The following is a 22,895-nucleotide window of genomic DNA, read 5'->3' on the forward strand; positions in this document are numbered from 1 at the left end:
ATTCAAACTAAATTTAGTCAAAATCTTCTAAGAAACGTGCAATGTAAAACTCTCCAAAAAAGTAAAGGAATAATTGATTTTCACACAGCTGTACACCAGAGGAAAATAAGTCGATTTTTTGCTTTTTTTGAGAAACTAGATTCATAACTAAATACAAAGTGGCCAAAACCTTCAAAGAAATACACAATATAAGACTCTCCGTTTCAAAAAACATAAATGAATCATTGATTTTCACACAGCTGTACCTGTTGTACAACCAGAAGATGATAAGAAGACGGAAGAAAAACACAAGAAGGTGAGCAGACTTGATTCTCAAGAAACTAAGACATCAAGAACCTCACGCTACTCTTCTAAAGAAGAACACAAATCAGTCAGCTATAAATCCAAAGAGTCAAGGACAGTATCCAGCAGAAAGGCAGAGTCTTACTCACACAAGAGCATCTCAACTAAGTCTGCTGTCACACAGGAAGATATCGACATTGATCTTGAAGATCCCGACGTAGCTAGAGCAGCAACTAAAATCCAGGCAACTTTCCGAGGTCACAAATCAAGGATGGATACAAAAACAGAAAAGCTGAAAGAAAAAGTGGAAGATGTAAAACCAACAACTCCAGAACCTACCAAACCAAAGGAAGAGGAAGTTGACATTGATCTTGAGGACCCAGAAGTTGCAAAAGCTGCTACAAAGATTCAAGCCTCTTTTAGGGGACACATGGCAAGGAAAGATGTTCAAGAGAAGAAGGAAGCTGTATCTGTCGAGGAAACTATCTCTAAAGAATCAGTCAAACCAACAGAAGCGACTAAACCTACAGCTGAAGATGTGAAGAAAGAATTGGTAGAGGAAGCAGTTACAAGAGAAGCTGCAGAACCTACTGAGGCAGCAAAACCAGCTGAAAAAGAAATTGATATCGAAATGATGGAAGCAAAGGATAAAGAACCAGAGAAGATCAAAGCCTCTATTGATCTTGATGATACACAGGGAGAAGGTGAACCTGTCTTTACCAAACAACTAGAAGACATTTCAGTCAAAGATGGTGATAAACTCGTTCTTGAAGTTGAACTCAAAGGTATGTAGATGTATTTTTAATGATGTACATATAAAACCTTAAGAATATTAGTCTAATACATGCATATAAATGATGGCAACATTTGTCAAAGAATCAAATATGAATAATTAAACATAAGATTTCTCAACAGGGATGTGTGTCAACTACATTTATAATTAATGCCACTAAATAATATATTTCATTATTATTTATTTTAATTAACAAGTGATCTACTTTCAAATGTATACTTAATATTATAAATAATTATAACATTTAAACGTTTTGTCAGCCTATTATTATCAAAATGTTTTATAAATAACATTGGTTAGTATTTCAGTCATATAATCACAAACATACAAACAATACTGAGTTTATTTATTAATATATTATTTATTTGAATTATTTAAATTTACAATTATTTCATTTGAAGTGATATTAATACTAGAATGTTTGATATTTCAATGATAAAATCATATCGAGTGTATTATTAATGTACCATAATTTTATTTGAAATTATAACAATAATATGTTTTAGTTTGTGTAATTGACATTTTTTAAGAAAGAGTGTCTTTAACAGATTCATCGTATCCTCTGACAATCAGTAAACCAAACGTTTTCAAATGTGTCATGACATTCTAACTCAGCATGTATAATTGGCTATTTTACATAATTTGCATGTTAACACTGTTACAACACTTTAACCAGGTGCTCAACCTATGGACATTGGTTGGTTGCGTGATGATAAAGATGTAGAGGACTGTGAAGACTTCCGTTATGTTCAAAAAGGGAACATTTATCAGCTGGTCATAGCTGAGGTGTTCCCAGACGACGCAGGCAATTATATGTGTGAGGCTCTGAACGATGTGGGAGAGGCTGAAACCTCGGCAACTGTTACTGTCATTGGTCAGTAGTCAAGAAAAACTGTAAAATCACCCTCAGATTTAAAGTCAAGGTGTTAGTCACTGTATCATGTCCATATATTGCATTCTTCACTCACTTTGTCAGGGTTCCCTAACAATGTTTTTGTTAAGTAGGTAAAATCTACCAAGTTTTTTGTAACAGGTTGTAAGAACTCGGTACATATATCTAAGCTCTCATTTTAGCAATAGTAATAGGTAAGATCTACCAGTGATTCCCTCATCATTTTGCCAAGTTCCCTACCTGAGCTTTGTTAACAACTGCAAGTGTAAATCTACCTGAGTTTCCAAGTCACTTTACCATACATGTAGCTAAAAAATAACCTTCAACATCTTATTAAAATTTGTATGGTGAAAATGTTATGCAAGAAAATCACTTTCCAAATTCAACATGTCTACGCCAAACCAATAGTATTCAATACATATGAGGACATTTGAAATATAACTTTTCATACAGGGTAGTTTTCAAATTTGACAAAAATAAGAAGTTAATGATACAGTGTTTAACACCTTGATGATAGCCTTGTGCCTGTCATAAGTTCACCTCTCCTGATTCTCACCACTGCGCTGTCTCCTTGAAATATTATAGTAGCTCACATAAATCACTTTCTATCTTTTGTAAGGTAACTGTGCCTTAATCAATGCTTTCCAGAAGTGTTAAGCATAAAACGAATGCACTGCATTATATATATATATATATACATTGTATGCCATCATGCTTTATGGATAAGTAAACATAAATTCTGCTACTGTGTATCAAATGAAATGAATTGCTGTATAGTACCACAGTGTAATAGATATTTTGCATGATTGTTATTGTAAGAGCTGAAAGTGACGCTCTTGACCTTGATCAGTCATGCAATGTACTTTTTGCAGTGCAGACTATGGAGGTCAACAGCCTCTGTTTCAAGCTTTATATACAACATGTATGCAAAGGGTCTGTCTGCCATGAATTAGACTCTTCACCAAAGCTATACCTCTTAATATATGTTTTCCAATATAAATACAAAACCTTTAAGCTGTAAAGATTGCAGAAACCAAAGCTATTATAATTCCTCAGATACACAAAGAACGTCAGTAAAGCTGAAATGATATCTGTCTTAACAAAAATCCTACTATCATTGCTACATTTCCCTTGTTTTAGCTACATTTAGGTCATCAACAACCTTCAAATGAATCAAAATGTAACAATTTTAGTAAATTTGTATCAAACCAGGTGATACAATGTAGCAATGTGAGTAAGATTTTTTGTCAAGTCAGACAATGTTTGGTTTCATGTGAACTGGCTTCTATAGTAATTCCTCCTGCATTTCTTAATTGCTTGCACACACTCACTCAACTTTGGTTAAAATAGATATTCAAATATGGCTTCACTACTGTCTTTAATCTGATACATCCTCAATTTTCAAAATCATGAAGACCAACCGCTTTTTCATTCATTGCACCAGTGTGTTTCCAAACCACCAAAATTTCCTCTGGTGAGTATTTTTCTCTGTGCTCATCAAACCAATCTTATCACCCCTATTTTCTGTTAAAATTAGAGTTATTCACATTAGAAAGCATTTAATTTATTAAGGTGATACCAAGTTCAGCAATGTTGGGGGTTGAAGGGTTTTTAGACATCAGTGACAGTAACAGACTCATATATCTCAATGAGTCTAACAATATGGATGCCATCTTTGAATAAGTATTGTACTGATAGATCACATTGTAAGTTAAATGTACAGTTATGAACTTTGTGTAAGATCTGTTGTGTCATTGGAATCCATGTGGATGGGGGTTTTGAATTCATCATTTCCCAAACACGTTAATTATTTCTAATTAGATTGGGTAATCAAAATTCAAAATCCCCAATCACCTGGATTCCAGGTTCCTTTTTACCATCAACTGGTATCTGCTAAGTTAGCATGACACATTATATCTTACAGACTACTTCAAGTTACAACCCATTTCATGTTAGCGTTCACTAGCTTTGTTTGATACAACCATTCAAAAACCAGAAACTTCATATACACTTTAAAGGTAGCAAGATCCAGTTCCTTGCTATATTTTGTCTAAATGAAATAAACCATTTAAATGTACTGTAACTATATAGATGCAGACATGCCGGCGCCAATGTTTTGATGTCTGCATGGTGGTAATATTAGTTAGTTCATTTAGACAAAATGTAGCAAGAAACTGTATTCATTCAGTCTTGTTATCTTAAAGTGTAGCATATGCAAGTTTCTTATTGGTTTCTGCATGGTTATATCAAACAGCTAGTGAATGCTAACATGAAATTGGCTGTACAATATATTGTATGAGTAAAATAGGGTGGTGACATTCTTAAGATTAAATTATTAACAAAACAACAGCTTTTAAAGACATACAGCCTCTGTCCTTGGATGTCAGGGACATCTGACAATGGTCCCCTGATATTTGAGGAAGGAGACTGTATGCCTCTGAAAGTTAGTTAATCTCCAGAGTGCTGCCACACCATTATACTTGTGTTTTATACATCTAGCCCAGAGACTTAGCTGTCTGGCAATGTCTGTCAATCCAGTATATCAAGTCAGAAAGCCAAATCTTTGGGCAACATCAATAACTACAAGATGTTCTAGACACTTTAAAACTTTAACTTTTAACAGAACCTAAAGATGAGAAACCTACCAAAGGTGCTACTTCAAGTGATGAAGATTACTTCAAACCTGAATTTGTAAAGAAACCACAATCTGTCACTGTAGATGAAGGTCAAGCTGCCAAGTTTACAACTGAACTTGATGGTGAACCTGTCCCAACAGGTATGTAGATGTCAGGTTTAACATGACATACATGTACATGAATCTGTCCCAAAAGGTATGTAGATGTCAGGTTTAACATGACATACATACATACATACATACATACATACATACATACATACATACATACATACATATACATACATATACATACATACATACATACAGACAGACAGACAGACAGACAGACAGACAGACAGACAGACAGACAGACAGACATATATCATTAGAAGACCATTGCTGTCGTGACCCCCTCACTCTGCCATGGAACTATGGAGTATCAGAAGATCATGTGATCAAGAAATCACTTGAGTCCAAAGCTTATAAACAATTGCACAATTTTTACCCAGAGCTATCAAGTTATTACTATAGGATAAATGAGTCTATATCAATACATATGATTATCTGATCCAGAGTCTCTTGATTATTTTCTTGCAGTCCAATGGAGTAAAGGTGACGAGTCTTTGCAGGATAGTGATCGTATTAAACTACACAGTTCACAGTTTGTGCACACTTTTGAAATACCTGTAGCCTTGTCAACAGATTCAGGTATTTATGTGTGTACAGCCATTAATGATAAGGGACAAACTAAATGTGAATTTGAACTCACTGTCAAGGAAGAGGATGTTGATACTGCCAAAGTCACTGAGCTTCTCAAAGCCAGGTAAGTTGCATTGAAAATTTACACTAGATCAGATCACATGATACGAAATTAGATAAGATAACATTAGATTTGCAGTAACATATAGTGGAAGACATACATGTATTGCTATGATCTAAAGGCCCAAGAATAGGCTTAGCACCCCTACTAGGTAAATCAAAAGGTACTATTGTATGAAAAGAAGTAGCTACTTTTTCTCAAATATCTAAAACATATTGAGAAAGAAAAATAGGTGAAGCACCCCCTCCACCATGTAAATCAATTAGGTACCATTGGATGGCAACTAGCAATGTAGCAGCCACTCTTTTCATAATTATCCAAAACAAATCGAGACTGAAAAATATGTGTAGCACCCCTCCCAAAGTAAATAAATTAGGTCGATAACCACTAGCAGTGTAGCAACCACTCTTTTCATCAAATGATATTTAAAGTGAAATCAGAGAGTGTGTAAACCTCACAACTGGAATGGTCTGTCAGTGGCAAAGCACTGAAACACTTTTTCCATGTAATTCTTAACCCAACAGTGATGAAACAGTACAAGAAACCACAAAGCCAACTGATGAAAGTACTGAGCCTGAAGGCGATGACAGGTTGGCATACTACCTACCGTAGTACTAGTTGTTGCAATGATTTGCAATAAGTGCTACCATCTGTTTGCATGAAAACATATACTGTATTTATGCTGCTCACACCACATGGTAGTGAACCCCCTTAATCAACTAACACTCAACATTTCATTCACTTACATCTTATTTGCCAGCTTGCAGTGTTAAGGTGGCTGGCAAGGCAGAGTAGAAAAGTCTAGAACATCTACATTGTATCCTATTTGTACCCACAATGTAGCAACAAGTAGAAATAACTTGTTACAATGTATCCAGGTAGTTGCAATTGACAGCTATAACTAACAATGGTATTCATTATTAGCAGGTTATCATGGAGGAGTGTCTGTGCATGTGCTAATTCATGCAAATAAGCTTGAAACAAAACTAGATTTTTCAAGTTGTCTATTTTTCATTATTCCAGGAATACATTAGTTGATGGTATTCTTTTCTCAAGTCACTTTAGATGGTACTCTGATTATCAACTTTTTCCAGCAAATTTGAGAACTAGAAAAAGATGGGTGGGAAGATCCCAGCCTATTTGTTTACCATAGTCTTCAAATTTCAAAATAGACAGCTGGAAAGATATTTTTGTTTAAGATTAAAATGTAACATTTTTTTCAGCTTTGAGATGAACCTGTGTATGAAGTTTCATTCTAACCATCAGAAATTAGTCAATAATACATGATTACTAGAAAAGTTACTGTGTTAGTGAATAACAGACAGTATTTTTGTAACAAAGTATTTACTTTTGTAGCAGTGTTGTATAAAGAGTTACATATCAAGTAGTAATATTGTAACAAAGTGTCACCTTTCCAGTAAATACTTCATGATTTTGTTACGAAGTGTTATTTTTCAAAAAAAAATGTGGCAATTTTTTTTACAAAAAAGATACTTTTCAAGTAAAAACTACAAGTGTTACTCTTCAGTTTTGTTACAAATTAATACTCTTTGAGTAAATACTCTACCATATTGCTACTTTTGAAACACAGTAATGTGAATTAAACCAGGAAATAATGTAAGGGAATTTAGACTGATGGGTGTACTGTGTATTTTGTCAACAGTGGAGCTCAAGAAGATCATCCTGTAGCAGCAATAGAAACAGCCCTCAGGTTGGCCATAGATAGATCCCACCTTGTTTTCTGCTAATAGTCCTCATAAAGAGCAACCTGTCAAAATTCTTCCATCCCTTTTTTTCTGCACTTTTAACAGTAATAAGTTTAATTTAGATTGCAGCGTTTGTTTTGTTTTTTTAGAGCAGATATCCCTGTATGATTTTATATTTATATCTTTTTAAAATTATAATATTTTGGTTGATACTGAATTTCAAAATGAACTTGGCCAAAATTTTGATTTTCTGAAAATGTCAGATATGTGAAGCAATTTATAAGGTTCCTTCTGATTGGTTAGAAAACAAAGCAAACAAGAACATTTTTAGCTGTATTGTTGATGAGTGATTAAGTTTATGTATATTGTCCAATCAGTGGCAACCTTGTAATAGCTTCATATCGTCCCAAAAATGTCAACTAATAATTGATTTTGTATAATTTGATATATCCATATTTGAACCAAATTTTAATTGCAATGTTTTTAAACCATTGTTTATGTCGAAGGTGAATTTTACTGCTTTCAAGTTACAATTATATAAATTTTTGCATGTATTTCTGTTTTCTTTGATTGTCAAACTTACCCTCCAGCTTAACAAAGCCCGAGCAAAATAGGAAATCTAGTTCATATTAGAAACTAAATTTTCATGTGAAAACTTGCCTTGTGTATTCTCCAAGTTCAGGAGGTGTCACAAAATCTCAATCCCACTTGGTTTTCTTAAAGTGGCTGAAAATTAAAAATCCAAAATAAATACCAAATCCTTATTCGTATGGCCACTTTAAAAAAGCTCATAATGGAAACATAGGTTGGAACTTTTTGACCATGTTGTAAGAGTTTGATATGTCAAAAAATACAAAATGTAATGAGGAAGTTTCACTCACTAAATCTGCTGTTCAAGTGACATGCTGGCATTACTTTCAAGTACGAATTAATGTATCCATGCAATATTTCCATCAAAAATAGAACCTGTTGTCAGCTGTCTTGTGTTGTTCCATACTAAATTATTAGACTATGACACCTTCAGATATTGGTTATGCAATCGAAAGTCTTTGCCATGGAATTTATGTACTAGAACAAACCTACCAATGAGAAAATTATGTACACTGTGACCTCTAAATAACAAACTCATTGAAATAAAAGTGTTTATTATAATGAACAGTGTTTGTTATAGTAAAGTATTTGAAATGTAAAGTTTGGAGACAAGAACGGTATTGAATTTATAACGGAATGTTTCATTATAACAGAATTTGTTATATAGAGGTTGTAGTGTACATAATATATTGTATATGATCTCTACAGATACATTGAGTCCATTACCTCTTGTGTAATGTTTGTATTTTACTACACTGAATGATAAACATGTACATCTTTCAATTCTCGGTACCTGAAGTAGACTGTTACTGCCTATAGGTGTATCATAAAAGTAACGAACATTCAATTTCCTGGTTGATACCATAACCTCTGCTCCATGTGCTTCACAAGTGTCACTGTAGGCACATGTGATAATAAGTCGACCTTCTTGTTCTATTTTGACCCTCGAGGATGAGGTAAAATGCTATTGCAGGTACCGAGATTTATTGAATTCAGTTTAAATCATCACATTGTAGCATGCTTCGAGGTAATGTAATCAATGTTTTTGTAGAAAACTATTCTTTGCAACCACTGCAAAGTATTTATATCCCAAACACTTGACCACCACTTCAGATGTAGTTTATAAATTTGCATAACATGTCGCACAACATGCATGCATCTTCATCTGCCCAAAACACTGCTTTTCTAATTATTTGCATAATGCACTGTCAACCATCTGGTTCGATCCTTCGACCTAACCTACGACATAAAATATTCATCTTGTATTGTTTCTGTTTCACTTGTAGTAAACTAGATCCAACTGCAATGACTGCCCAGGTTGATGGCATTGAACAACTCGATTTCAGACACTTACTCAAAGAAACTGATGCAGGCAAAGAACTGAGAACGGAGCTTGTTATACCAGAATTTACAACCAAGCTTAAAGATAAGGTAAATTCAGATACATTTATAGACCTGTTAATTTGTTTTCATCAATGTATGCTTTGACAAAATGCAGTATAATGAGAAGTCATTGTGAGTTTTGTATGCTCTATCTTTATGTTGATGCAAGCTCATCTGCAGTGTGCTCGCTAGGCTAATTTGATGTGTCACTGATGCCCACAATTTCTATTGACGTACCAAAATTTGGTGTTCCCCATCTCTTTCTATGTGGTGACTGACAAGAACCAGTTTTGATCATTTTGACTGACACAATTTGGCTATCATTAGCAGATACACTGCTCATCTGTATAGCATACTGTATCAATATTGGCATTTAACTATTAAAAAACAAACTGTTGAAATTTTGTGAAAACAAACATGAAGTCCAAACCTGTGTACTTGTTCTGCAGTCTGAGAATCTGAGTTGGTCACATGACCCATCACTGGAATCATGTGACATAAGCAAGGAATCTCACATGAAAGTTGCCCAATGTCGGTTTAGATCAGGTTTTGACATCGTAATATCTTTGCTTTGTTCTGCAGTCTGAGAATCTGGGTTGGTCACATGACCCATCACTGGAATCATGTGATATAAGCAAGGAATCTCACATGAAAGTTGCCCAATGTCGGTTTAGATCAGGTTTTGACATCGTAATATCTTTGCTTTGTTCTGCAGTCTGAGAATCTGGGTTGGTCACATGACCCATCACTGGAATCATGTGATATAAGCAAGGAATCTCACATGAAAGTTGCCCAATGTCGGTTTAGATCAGGTTTTGACATCATAATATCTTTGCTTTGTTCCGTAGTCTGTATCGGAAAGTAACAGCGTTGTATTTAGCTGTGAGGTCACAGGTCAACCAGAGCCTGATATTACCTGGTATAAAGACAACAAACTGATCAAACAGTCCAAATATTTTGATATGACTGTAGACAATAACGTATGTAAACTGACCATAGCTGAAGCATTTCCTGAAGATGCTGGAGAGTACAAGTGTAATGCAACCAATCAGGCTGGAGAAGCTAGTACATTAGCATATCTTAATGTTGACGGTAAGTCATTATATTTTATCACCCAGGTCAATATGTTGTATATTCCTGGTCAATAAAGCCTTTATTTGTCTTCCACTACAATCTTTGTTTTCATTCTGTAGCATTTTATCACATTTTGCAACAAAGTTATAAATAACAGGAAGTGTGTTAATACATTGTAGCATTTTGTTGTATTTTGCAACAAATAAGTTGTAAATGTTAGGAAGTATGTTTACATATCACCATTGTTATATTTTGCAACAAAGTTGCAACTTACAGGAAGTGAGTTTTACATTGTAGCAATATGTTGTATATTGGCAACAATGTTACAAAATACAGGGAGAGTGAATGTTTCAGTCAACAAGAGCCTGGTTCTTTTCTAAATGTGAAATGTAATCTTTTTCCAGAGATGTAAAGCACTTTAAAACGTGTATAGTTCTCTTATTAATGATAGTCTTCAGTAATGTAATTTGAACATCTTTAGTTAATGCAAGTTTATTTCTGTATTTAAGAATAGTTGGACGATAAACCAGCTATGAATGTGAGGTGTGAAGGTAAATACTGAAAGTTTGGGGCAATCATAGCCTACTATTATATATGAAATGCATACTGTGTACCCGATATGTATATCTATTCAAGAATATAACATGGTTTTAATTTCATCCAAAGCACAAATGAAGAATTTTGTCTAATAATGTTCATCAAATCATAAAAAAAATAGCTAATACAGGCAAAAAAAATCCCTGGTGTGCAAAAAAGCATGGATGTATGATGCACAGGAATACCAATATTTTTTTAGTTTGCATGGTGAAAATTATTTCGCTTGCATGGGTTTGTCGTTTATTATTTATTTATTGAAAACCCAAAACTATTACTGAGGCGTTAATGGTGTTATGCAAAAATATGGATGTGGGGAAAATTAATCACTGTTCCAGTAGAGGAAAGGAATGTGTAGAAATGCATGGATTTGTATGCATGGTAGAATGATGACAAAGTTGATTTATAGTGCATGAGTTTGATTAGAAAATGTATGTTCATTGGAGAGGAATTCCGCAACGATAGTTAATACACACTGACTTTGGACTTTAAATTAAGGAACATACGGAAGAGAAACATTCCTAGATACAGTTGGATAATAGACCCATAATCAAAGGGTTGTAATACCAGTTGGGTACTAAACGTTAGATCCACACTTGAACTGAAAGTTAAGTTTCATTCATGAAATGTCACAATCTGCTAGTACTTGTCAGGAAGATAATTATAGACCGGACATATTTATAACAACATTTGTCAGACTTAAATTCACAAAATGTTTAGAAGTTGGTCAAAATCATGCTAACATTTACCGGTAACTTTTACATCTGAAAATATATTTGTGAGGAAAATCAATCACATGATGGAATCAGAGAACAATATTGAAAAAGCAAATTATAAATGGATTAACGTGTTCCATATATATATATATATATATATATATATATATATATATATATGTGTATATGCAGAGAAAATATGGACTTTGTTTTTACAAAATAATCATGTTAGAAAAAAATGACAAAAATATTACAATCTTCATTTAATGGAATGACAGCAACATATATTGAAAGTGTCCACTTGGCAACAATGCCAAATGCTTGTAGTCATGGTAACATAGCAACAGTGAAGAGCCAGGTAGTTGTTTAATCTGAATAAATTTGACTACAGCTTAGCTTATCAATTTAGATATGTCAAGTTCTATGGTAAAAGTCCAAGGTCAGTGAATTCATACACCCTAGATTGCTGTATTAGATTGTGCTGTAGATAGTCAAATTCATTATTTGTAGGTCCACTCCCTTCACCAATATGTAGGTCAAGTTGTGCTGTAGATGGTCAAATTCATTATTTGTTGGTCCACTCCCTTCACCAATATGTAGGTCAAGTTGTGCTGTAGATGGTCAAATTCATTATTTGTAGGTCCACTCCCTTCACCAATATCTAGGTCAAGTTGTGCTGTAGATGGTCAAATTCATTATTTGTAGGTCCACTCCCTTCACCAATATCTAGGTCAAGTTGTGCTGTAGATGGTCAAATTCATCATTTGTACGTCCACTCCCTTCACCAATATCTAGGTCAAGTTGTGCTGTAGATGGTCAAATTCATTATTTGTAGGTCCACTCCCTTCACCAATATCTAGGTCAAGTTGTGCTGTAGATGGTCAAATTCATTATTTGTAGGTCCACTCCCTTCACCAATATCTAGGTCAAGTTGTGCTGTAGATGGTCAAATTCATTATTTGTAGGTCCACTCCCTTCACCAATATCTAGGTCAAGTTGTGCTGTAGATGGTCAAAATCCTCCTCCTAGGTCATTCTATTAGCCCTGGGGATCATAAACCACTTCAAGACACTTGCATCTCTCTATAAAGGTGGCTACCAAGCGATAGCTTAGTTTGCCAATATATCACTTTATTACACAAGGATACCTTCTATGGATACAGTTCGGTAAAAAAAAAAAGTCTCAAGTCAGAAACCATACATGGTCATACATTGTACAAACTTGAATCCCCTTAGTAAAAAAAAAGTACTTTAAGTCAATGTATATACAGGAAATACTAGACCAGTGATGATTTAGTCCATCTACCAGTACAGTATCATGATATTATCCCTACCACTACAACCATACCATTGCAACTCATTATATCAACCCTATTACATTATCTCATTGCCTGCTTGCTTGCTTCTAACATTTCATCCATACTAATCCACCTTTTTACTCTAGCTGAAGATATCTATGGAAGTTACACTAGTCAGGACGACACAGGTGAGAGTTTTATTTTTAGCATGGATGTACCTTGAGAACCAGAGTCTTCCTTTAATAATCTTCAAGTCCTTCATAGTCTTCAGGGAGAAACTAGCGTAGACTCATTGCTTGGTTGATTTTAGCTGTGTCCTCTCAACATCTTGCATAGACATTTGAATTCAAAATTTTACTTTAATAAAATATCAGTTAAATTTTAAATTCTTACTGGGATTTAAATCTACCAATTTTCAGATGATCAAGGCTGTTGCCATGTGACCTTCACTTAATTGATGGCAGCTATGTCCTCTTACATACTGAGATGTTCATAAGTTGATAAAAATTTACTTCTATTAAATGTGGTATACTGTTTTAATATTGAGCTTGTACTTGTGCGACACTGTGTGTTCATCCTTTAATTGAAAAGTTCATGCCTGCCCATATATTGTTCGTTTCGGATGTCACATAGACAAAAGTTCACTCAAAGACAGTACATATTTCCAGGAAAATGTACCATAGCCTAGTTTTGAGAATTTATCCATGGTCGAGACGTCACAAACACTTTGCAAAACATGTACAGTTATAGATTGTGTATTGGTATAGAAACCCAGTGAATTTCACATGTATTGAACGTAATACCAACTTTTAATTCGTCAAAAATGGAAGTTCTACAGTAGGAAGAATTAGTTTGTCGAATATCCACGGTAATACCACATTGCGTAATGTTACTCCTGACGACCGACATTGGCTTAACACTTGCTTAGAATTGGGGTTTTTTAATGGAGCATTTGCCAGAAAATGGACTGCAATTTCTCACTAGGTTTTAAATCTATCCACTGTATCAGGTGACATCAGTGGCATTATCACATGATTAGAGTTAACATGAACAGTGGAGCCGTGGGATGTACAGTCAATAGACAGGGCAGCCAATCACAAAGAGGAAGATTACATGATGGACTTGATTCTGTTGAGCCGCTATGTGAATCATATCATTTTAGGATTGAATAGATAATCGATGGACAAAAGTCTAAGCAAGAGAGTGGAGATGACACAGTCAAAAACAAACAAGTGTCTAGGCTAATAGGAAACAAAGTCCCCAATAGTCTTCAACCCATACTGTATTTCTGTTCCTATAATATTAGGGAATGCATGGGTGTCCTTGTTGAAATTTATCAAATGTAGTCTGCAGGGAGGGAAGCGGGAACAACCTTCCTTGCCTCAAAAATCAGACAGTTCACTACTAGCCATGTGTTATTAAAGGCCTTCATTTGTCAGATGAAAATTAATTAAAACTTAAAAATTATATGCACAATAATCTATACACATTTCTAATATTTGATATTGTTTCATGTACAATTCCTAATAGTTGGCTTGATTTTGAAAGATATTATGATGTATTATGCAAGATTTTTTACAATTTTTAGTTGATATAAATTTATGGTTCCTCAAGGTACATCCTGTAAATTGGTATCTGCATGACCATTAATCAGTTCGGTTCTCTTACCCCATACCCCCATCTCAACATTCTCATCTCTGTTGCCACTCTCTTCTTCTTGTTGTGTTTTTGTTTGTGTGCTACAGATGCAACTGTCTAATCATACAAGATTTCTAACTTACTTACTACAATTAATTTTCTTGTTTTTATGGTTTCAAAACTTACAGCTAACTAACTGCCGACCAAAGTGTCTTATTGTTGTTTTCTAATAAAAATTGTGCTCTGTGTTGCATGTACTTTTTATTCTGTGTGAGCTTTTCTTGCAGTGTTTGTTCTGTGCACAGTGAGGTTCTTCTTTAACTTACTTTTGGCTTGTTTCCAGCCTCCTGCCAGCTTTCTGTTTGTATGATTACTCTAGTACCAAACACACATGACATAACTATTTTAATCCGTTTTTCGCAAAATTATTGTCGTCACTTTTTGTCATAATTTGCTACCACCTCAGGAGTGAGACTATTTTTGTTCTGAAATAAAGTTAAAGTTGGCCAAACATTTACATAGAAACAGCAATTTTTGTCAAAAATTTGGCGGGAAAATGTGTGTGGTACTAGAGGTTATGTTGCTGTGTTTGTGCAAGCCAAAGAAGCTAATGCTGAGAAAATGCATGTGCTGACGCATAGTTAGACTGAAAAATTTGTTTGCGTGATTAAAGGAGTGTACACAATCACAAATTGTTCAGTCTAGACGTATGGTGTATAAAAATCAAATATTTTAGCTACCATTTCTTTTGTCTTTTTCAAACCCTAGAAGTCTCTGATCCTGATGAACCTGAACCCAACAAAGAAGCTTCCAATAAAGAGGAAGCCATTGACATTGACTTAAAAGACCCTGAAGTGGCTGCAGCTGCTAAAAAGATCCAGTCCGTATTCCGCAGGCGCAATGTCCAAAAAGAAACTGCAAAGAAACCCAAGTTTACACAAGAACTTGATGACATTGATGTGTGTGAAGGAAGTGCTGTTAGACTGGACTGTAAAATAGAAAGTAAATTGGAAGTTACCATACGATGGTTTAAAGATGATATTGATATTACTGATAATGAACATTATTGTATAGAATACGGCGATAATAATCTAGTCTCATTAATTATTGCTGAAGTTGAGGAAGAAGATGATGGAACATATACATGTGAAGCATCTAATACTGCAGGGACTACTACCTCAACTGCCGATATTTTTGTTGAAGGTAAGCTATATGCTTTTGTTGCATTTTCTATGGCATCCAAAATTATTTGATATTTTTTTTTTTTGTAAGTAGAACTTTTATTTTGGACTAGAATTGTACGAATAATTCTTATTGATAAATTTATATCAAAATTTTGGTTTAAAAGTAATCACATTTGGAGATTTTTACCACCAAAATTATTTCCCACAAAAAATTTTCTTTTTCAGTAACTTTCTGTTAAGGTTTATCTTTATTATGGACAAGAATTGAAGAAATGATTCCTATCATTAACATTATATCAACAAATTGTGGTGTTTAAAATTAATCAAATGTATAGATATTCTAATAGTCTGTACATTTTGATTGCGGACACAGAAATGTTTTACCTTTAGTTTAAAATGATAACGTGTAGGATAAATCTGTGAAAGTGAAGTTGTTCTAATTCTGTCACAAAACACTGGAACTAAATTTGTTATAGAAAGTTTTTGTGTCCGTCAGTTTTTACCTGCAAGTAGAACATAAGAGTATGTTCATTGACACCACATTTTCTTTTAGATGGTTAGTTTGTAACCCAATACCTCAAAATTTATCCAAGCAAAACACCTGTATACGTGAAATTTAGAAATCTGAGAAAACTATTTCTTCAAAATGTACTACAAAGTAAACAAAGTCTCAGGTGCCTTGAAGTAGAACCAGTGACCTGTCTAATCTCAATTAACCTCTATGTTACCAATTTCCTGTGAAATGTAAAGATATGTATTATATTTGTAAACTGTTTACAAAATATCTCGACTTGGGTCCTAAAATGTTTACAAAGTCATTTTTCTCAAAAGATTTGGCATGCACAGGAACAAAAATATTTACAAGTTCCTTTTTTATCAGAATTTCCTTATATACATACACAAGACCAAAAATAATTTTTCTAAAGATCTTCACACCCACACCAGAAATACTTTGAAATTTTTTTTCAAAAACATATCTTAACCACAGAAACAAAAATATTTATAAACTTTTTTCAACATATCTTGACACTTCAAACCAAAAATTCTTACAAATTTAATTTTTTTAAATCAAAATATTTTGAAACACACTGATTATATATTCTCTTAATTTTATTTCAGAATTTGTTGAGGCCAAGGACCAAACTCCAGTACAAACACCTGTTTTTAAGCCAGCTGCAAGACTTACACTGCCAATTTCTAGTACTGGTTTTGAGGAAAAATCCACCAATGAACAATTACCAGAGTTTATATTAAGACTACGTAACAAGACAGTTGCTATGGACTGTATTACTAAACTATCTGTGACTGTCAAGGGTAAACCTCATCCCACAATTAGGTGGGAAAAGGAAGGAGAAGCCCTGGAAACTGGAGAACGCTATGAAATATTTGAAGAAAAAGGAGTTTATACTCTTGAAATTTACGACACAGATGTGTTTGATTCTGGGACTTATAGTTGCATAGCAACGAATTCAGTGGGCTCGGTTTCCTGCAGTTGTAATGTTACAATAGAAGGTTAGAGTAATGTGTTGAGTTTTTGTTGTGTCACTGGTAAGAGGGTAAAATGTAACAATATAATGATTGATCACTTTTGTGAGTGTGGATATATATAATAGAAGTCATTTAGCTGAAACAGGACATTGTTAGACTTACTTATTGTTACAATGTACTGACATTGCTACATTTTATCATCGGGTGCAACAAAAATGTATACATTTTATAATGTAGCAAAAGAATGTAACAATGTAGGTAGATTTTTTCATGTGTTGGATGATGAACTGCAGCAATGTTGGTAAACAATTTGTGTACCAGGCGATAAAATGTAATAGAAAGTTTTTGTGAAGTCAGACAACATTCTGTTTCAGATTAACTGATGTCTATTATTATGAGTATTATGGGTACAAGGACATTTTTAACAAAGTAACAAGAACCAAGCATTGTAAACAGTAACTTCACTCTCTCTTTCTCTCTCTCTCCTTCCTATGTTATCACCATTAGCCAATCATTACTTGATTTACATATCGTATGATTGGTGAAGGTGTTCAATTGTTGAGACATACTTGCACTTAAACCAATGAAGAAAAGTATCAATGTTGTCTGTCGTCTTCAATCTTTTATACTTATCTTGTCTTGTAAGTTGTATTATGTGACATGTACATCTTCACAGTAATCCGTGAAGTTTTAACTTATAGATATGGAGTCTTAAAATTTACATGTAATTTACATGTAATTTGCATACAACATATCAGATACTATTACTCAGTAGTATTGAGGTGTTCAGTGGGTAGTTATCTCCCAAATCAAATGCATATAGATGATTGGTTCAAATGGGTTGATCATTTGCATATACTTTACATGTAATTTGCATACATCATGTCAGATAAATTGTATTTGTGTCATCACTTGTTACTTGAATAGGTGCCGAATTAGACAAGAAGGATGCGTATGTCAAACCAACTGTGACACAAAAATTAAAAGATTTAGAGGTATTGGAAGGAAGTGCAGCCAGATTTGACTGTAGGATATCTGGTGAACCAGATCCAGAAATTAAATGGTAAGTTTACTGTAAATCATAATTTTATGGAGTCACATTGGTCAAATACTTACGGACAATCGCACAATGTCACACAAGCTCAATAAGTGAACTTTGTTTGTTTGTTGGGGTGGGGGTGGGGGGGGTCTGGTGTCCATGTGATTGCTTTACTTCATTTTTGCACTTCTAACCAAATTTCAAAAAATGTTCATGTCTTCAATGAGATAATAGCTTCTGTATTTAGTACTGTTGATAAGTTTGAAAAAGATAAAAATTTACTTCTAATGTAAATATGAGATACTGGGTTTCTGGTAGTATTTTGATGTGTTTACCATCTCAGTAAACAGGTTAATAAGGTTGGAAATTCATATTTACCATTAGTGACAATCACACAATGTCACACAAACTCAAGAAGCGAACTTCGTTTGTTCAGGGGGAGGGGGTCTACTTCAATGCAATTGCTGAACTTCATTTTCGTACTTCTAACGAAATTTAAAAAATGTCACCCCTTCAATGATAACAGTTGCTGTATTTACTACTGAGATGTTGATAAGTTGATAAAAATTTACTTCTAATGTGAGATACAGCGCAGAGTTTCCTGTAGTATTTTGATGTGTTTTGACATCATCTGAGTAAACAGGTTCATAAGGTTGGAACTTCACGTGTAGCATCATGTTTTCACATTGCAGCAATCGTAGAGGTGTGACTGCTACAGTTTTCATAGTGGATTACATCATATATAAACTGTAATGTTGCACTTGTGAACGTTCGTTTAGGGGGAGGGGGTTTTGTCCTAAACGAATGATGTTCGCTTATTGAGCTTGTGCGACATTGTGCCTCATCACTTTGTCTCTGAATGACCTTAAGTCCTTGTGCAAAATTTTAATCATAATTGCCCCAGTCAAACCAACTGTATAAATGGGGACCTGGAAGGATAGAACATTTGGTATGTTTTCATACATTTTACTGGGTATCTTTACATTCTCTCAATCCAACAAACAGCAATCATTCTAATAGTAATATTTGATTTGATTTATTTACAGGTACAAAGATGGTAAACAGCTAAGTGATGGTGCCCATTATAATTTTTCATTTGAAGATGATGACCTGTGTTCGTTGATAATCCCTGATGCACTGCCCTCAGACAGTGGAGAATACTCTGTCACTGCTGAAAATCCTGCAGGTTCTGTCTCCAGTAAAGCAAACTTGTTTGTTGAAAGTAAGTGTTGCTATGGTATATTTACAAAAATTGCACCTCCCATTAGATAGAACACTACCTCTTGGTGACAGTCAGGGACCAATTTCCTTGAAAATCAAATTTCTCCAAACTTTGCTGTATTAAGGTTTGTTCCTGGTCCTTTCGAAATAGTTTTAGAAATTATGGTTTCATGATCTTGTTTTCAAGAGAATTTACAAACTTTTATTGTCCCATTGAATTAAACACAGTATTGGATTTTAGTCTTATTAAAACTTTATTGCAAGATACACAAAAAAAGAAATCGCAGACATAATACAACAATACATACATTAAAATGTAAGTAAAAAAGAGTCATCGGAGAATTGCTTAACCATCATTTTCCTTGACTTTTAAATGATAATTGGATACAGATTGAGTAATAGATTGAAAATTGATTGATACTTGGTGACTTTTAGCCAAAGAGAAAGTTAATTATTATATGTTTCAATATTCCTCAATAGGGAACTTGCAAACTTGCATCATGGGAAATGTTATAATAACAATACTGTTACAATTTGCAACCACGAATAATCAATTCATAGTTACCCTGACCATTGTGGGAGGTGTTTTCATTGGTAGCTCCAGATTAGGTATTACAATAACCACAGATAAAATTAAATCCCATAGTCCTTTGCATCTGAGCATGCTCAGTCTGGATTGCAAGTTCCCTATTACCTCAGCCCCATGTCCCCTGATGTGCATCAAATATTAGAGAATGAGCAGCTTGTAATCCCAAATGACTATTTTCATCACAGGTATGAGCACAGGTGAGGATGTCTTGGAGGATACCACAGGAGAATCTGGTGGATCTAAGGATGACAGTAGGCGAAGTGACAAGAAGTCATCAACATCTCCAGACAGCCAGCAAACAGCACCAAAATTCATCCCAGGAAGTAGTAGTACAGAACATACTGTCCAGGAAGGTGAACAACTCAAACTGCAATGTCAAATCACAGGTATTAACTTTAATTGCTTGTTTCAATCAGTTTGTGTACATACTGTTAGGTGAAACTTTGATAATGACACTATTTCCAAGAAGGGGCGAAATTGATAGTTAAGACTTAAGTGTAGGATAAACAAGCTAAATACATTTTACAGGGGGAGGAAATCAATATATCTCTCTCTCCCTCATAAAAATAACATACATTCAATTTCTCAGTCAATACCATACATGTAACTTCCATTACTTTAGGCACACGTTAAAATATTTTGACCCTATGGCGTGAGGTGAAATGTTATTGCAGGTACTGAGAATTGCCACATCAAAAATTAAGTATGTCGTGTGTGCGTGTGCATGAAATAAGTATAAGGAACAGCAATAGTGATAGTTGTTGTGTTTGGGAAAACTTGGTTGAAAAAAGTCATTAGAATCAATCTTAGAAATGATGATTAATTTTGTGTCTATTTAATGTTGTCTTTTAGGTACACCAGCAGTCACTGTGAGGTGGTACCATGATAATGAAGTCATTGCAGACAGTAAAGATTTTCATTACGTGACAAAGGGAGACACCCACTGTCTGGTCATCCAAGAGATCTTCCCAGAGGATGCTGGGCAGTACAGTTGTTGTGCCAGCAACTCAGTGGGATCTACGACCTGTGGGTTTTCAGTACAAATACAACAAAAACCTACAATCAACAAGTAAGTAACATCAATGGAAGTGTGTGTGTGTGTGTGTGTAGAGAGAGATGTTTTATGATGTTGGCTTGGTGTTTCACTCATGGGACATACATGTATTTCAATAACAGAGACACAATAAAGACAGCAGTATCCTTTGCCCAATCACATTGAACACTGATAAGCGTTGCTATTCTTTCACTGTGCAGTAAAAACAGGCTTCTAATGAAAACATTATACATAGACTTGATGATTTTTAGTGGCTGCAATTGTTTATTATAACTGACAACTTGACTACTTCTACATCCCCACTGTAATTGTTTCTTTTGCATTAAAAGTTGTCTGAAATGTCATGTTACATGAGTGAAACACCAAGCCTACATCATTTTAGCTGTATCTTCGACCCCTCGCCAATCAGTTGGCAGGCAAACTGATTATTGATTGGAAAGATGGGGGTATTGATTAACTGACTGACTTACACAAGTGCAAGGATAGCAATTCATCTCGTCAAATTATTGCTTTCTTTATACTTATAAGTTAATCTCTGTATTTGAATTTTTTGACAGACCTGAATTTAGTCAACTTCTTGAAGAACAACAGTGCACAGAAGATGACACTTTGACCCTAACTTGTAAAATGACAACAGCGGAACCTACTACACAAGTATCATGGTTACTTGATGGCAAACTTCTACAGGCCTCTGATAACATTCAGATTTGCCAACAAGATAACGGAGTATGTAGACTAACATTGATAAACGTGACTGTACAAGATGAAGGAGAGTATACATGTAAAGCTGTCAACTCTGTTGGACAATCTACCTCAGCCGCCACTGTATTGGTAGATCAAAAACAAGGTAATAACAACATTTTCTCTACTTATACTATACTCTTTTCATTTTCCCACCAAAATTTTGAACAACTCTTTTGTGTAATTTCTGACACAATAACTTAATTTCAAATCCAAACAAAGTACGAAGAACATTTTCCCGTTATACCTCTTTCCCATCAAAATTGTTGAACAGATTTATGTAATGCAGTAACTTGAGACCAGAAGTCTCGAACTATTCCATAGTTAATATTTAAGAAACTGCAGACTTTACAATATTTCCAAATTTCCACTTAGTGAAATGGTATTCTGAGTTGACGACAAATGCCCAGAAGGAAACCACAATTTTAACACAAATATAAAAGTTTCTTACTGGACCTTGGGTCCTAGTTACAAACAAAAATTTCCATTCATCAAATCCCAAATTGTCAACCTGAGGAATGTATATGAAGTTTCTCAAATTCCAGACTACATTTTTTCGTTTTGAATTTTTAACAAGTCTGATTGAGGGTTTTGAATTGAGATTTACAAAGACCCCATCATACACAACAAGACTACTGTTTTTACACATATTTTGTTTTCATACATATAGCATGAGTCATACCCTGTATATGCAATGATATGAAAACATCTACTTAGTACCACAGTAGTCTACTGTTATTCACACAGTTCCGGTACATGTACTACATTCCATCACATTATGTCTAAAACCATAGGAAGGACTGCTGTAATAAGTTATTTTTATGCTGTCATTATTTGTCTTTCTATATTTATACATTCTGTATGCAAACCTATACATCAACTTCTAACAAGTGGTCAGACATATTTGACAAGACATGTAATTAGGGTATTTCAGAACACCTGATTTGAGTAGAGTGAGTTTGCTACTGTACTGGTCCCAGATGTATGCCCCACCTCCACAACGTTGAAAAGGCAAAACATGTACTTGTCATTCACAGAAAAAATGATTGTACAGTATGACCCTATCTTGATCTGTGACATTAAAGACCAAAATTGTAATCTGCAGCCATTTAGTAGTTTCTCCCAGAATTAAAAATCACAAGTTTGCTACATGATTCTAGTGTTGCCTCCTTCTGT

The 22,895-nt window shown here is 34.4% G+C and overlaps 2 protein-coding genes across 2 annotated transcripts in view; both read left to right on the forward strand.

Moving 5' to 3' along the window:
* Positions 1–22,895, forward strand: part of LOC144450678 (titin-like) — a 450,019-nt gene that overhangs the window by 422,462 nt on the left and 4,662 nt on the right. Inside the window, exons 332-344 of the mRNA XM_078141331.1 lie at positions 240–1,067; positions 1,752–1,949; positions 4,591–4,743; positions 5,182–5,407; positions 5,929–5,994; positions 7,068–7,115; positions 8,988–9,132; positions 9,933–10,176; positions 18,003–18,138; positions 19,161–19,336; positions 20,110–20,310; positions 20,777–20,993; positions 21,536–21,825. Of these exons, the coding sequence (XP_077997457.1) occupies positions 240–1,067; positions 1,752–1,949; positions 4,591–4,743; positions 5,182–5,407; positions 5,929–5,994; positions 7,068–7,115; positions 8,988–9,132; positions 9,933–10,176; positions 18,003–18,138; positions 19,161–19,336; positions 20,110–20,310; positions 20,777–20,993; positions 21,536–21,825 (2,928 nt within the window). The remainder of the gene's footprint in view (positions 1–239; positions 1,068–1,751; positions 1,950–4,590; positions 4,744–5,181; positions 5,408–5,928; positions 5,995–7,067; positions 7,116–8,987; positions 9,133–9,932; positions 10,177–18,002; positions 18,139–19,160; positions 19,337–20,109; positions 20,311–20,776; positions 20,994–21,535; positions 21,826–22,895) is intronic.
* LOC144450925 (CAVP-target protein-like) lies at positions 11,779–17,104 on the forward strand. The gene is made up of 4 exons (XM_078141686.1): positions 11,779–11,826; positions 12,749–12,953; positions 15,172–15,606; positions 16,707–17,104. The coding sequence occupies exons 1-4, from the start codon at positions 11,779–11,781 to the stop codon at positions 17,102–17,104; spliced, it is 1,086 nt and encodes a 361-aa protein (XP_077997812.1).

This window comes from Glandiceps talaboti, chromosome 20, assembly GCF_964340395.1.
Source record: "Glandiceps talaboti chromosome 20, keGlaTala1.1, whole genome shotgun sequence".
Taxonomy (NCBI): domain Eukaryota; kingdom Metazoa; phylum Hemichordata; class Enteropneusta; family Spengelidae; genus Glandiceps; species Glandiceps talaboti.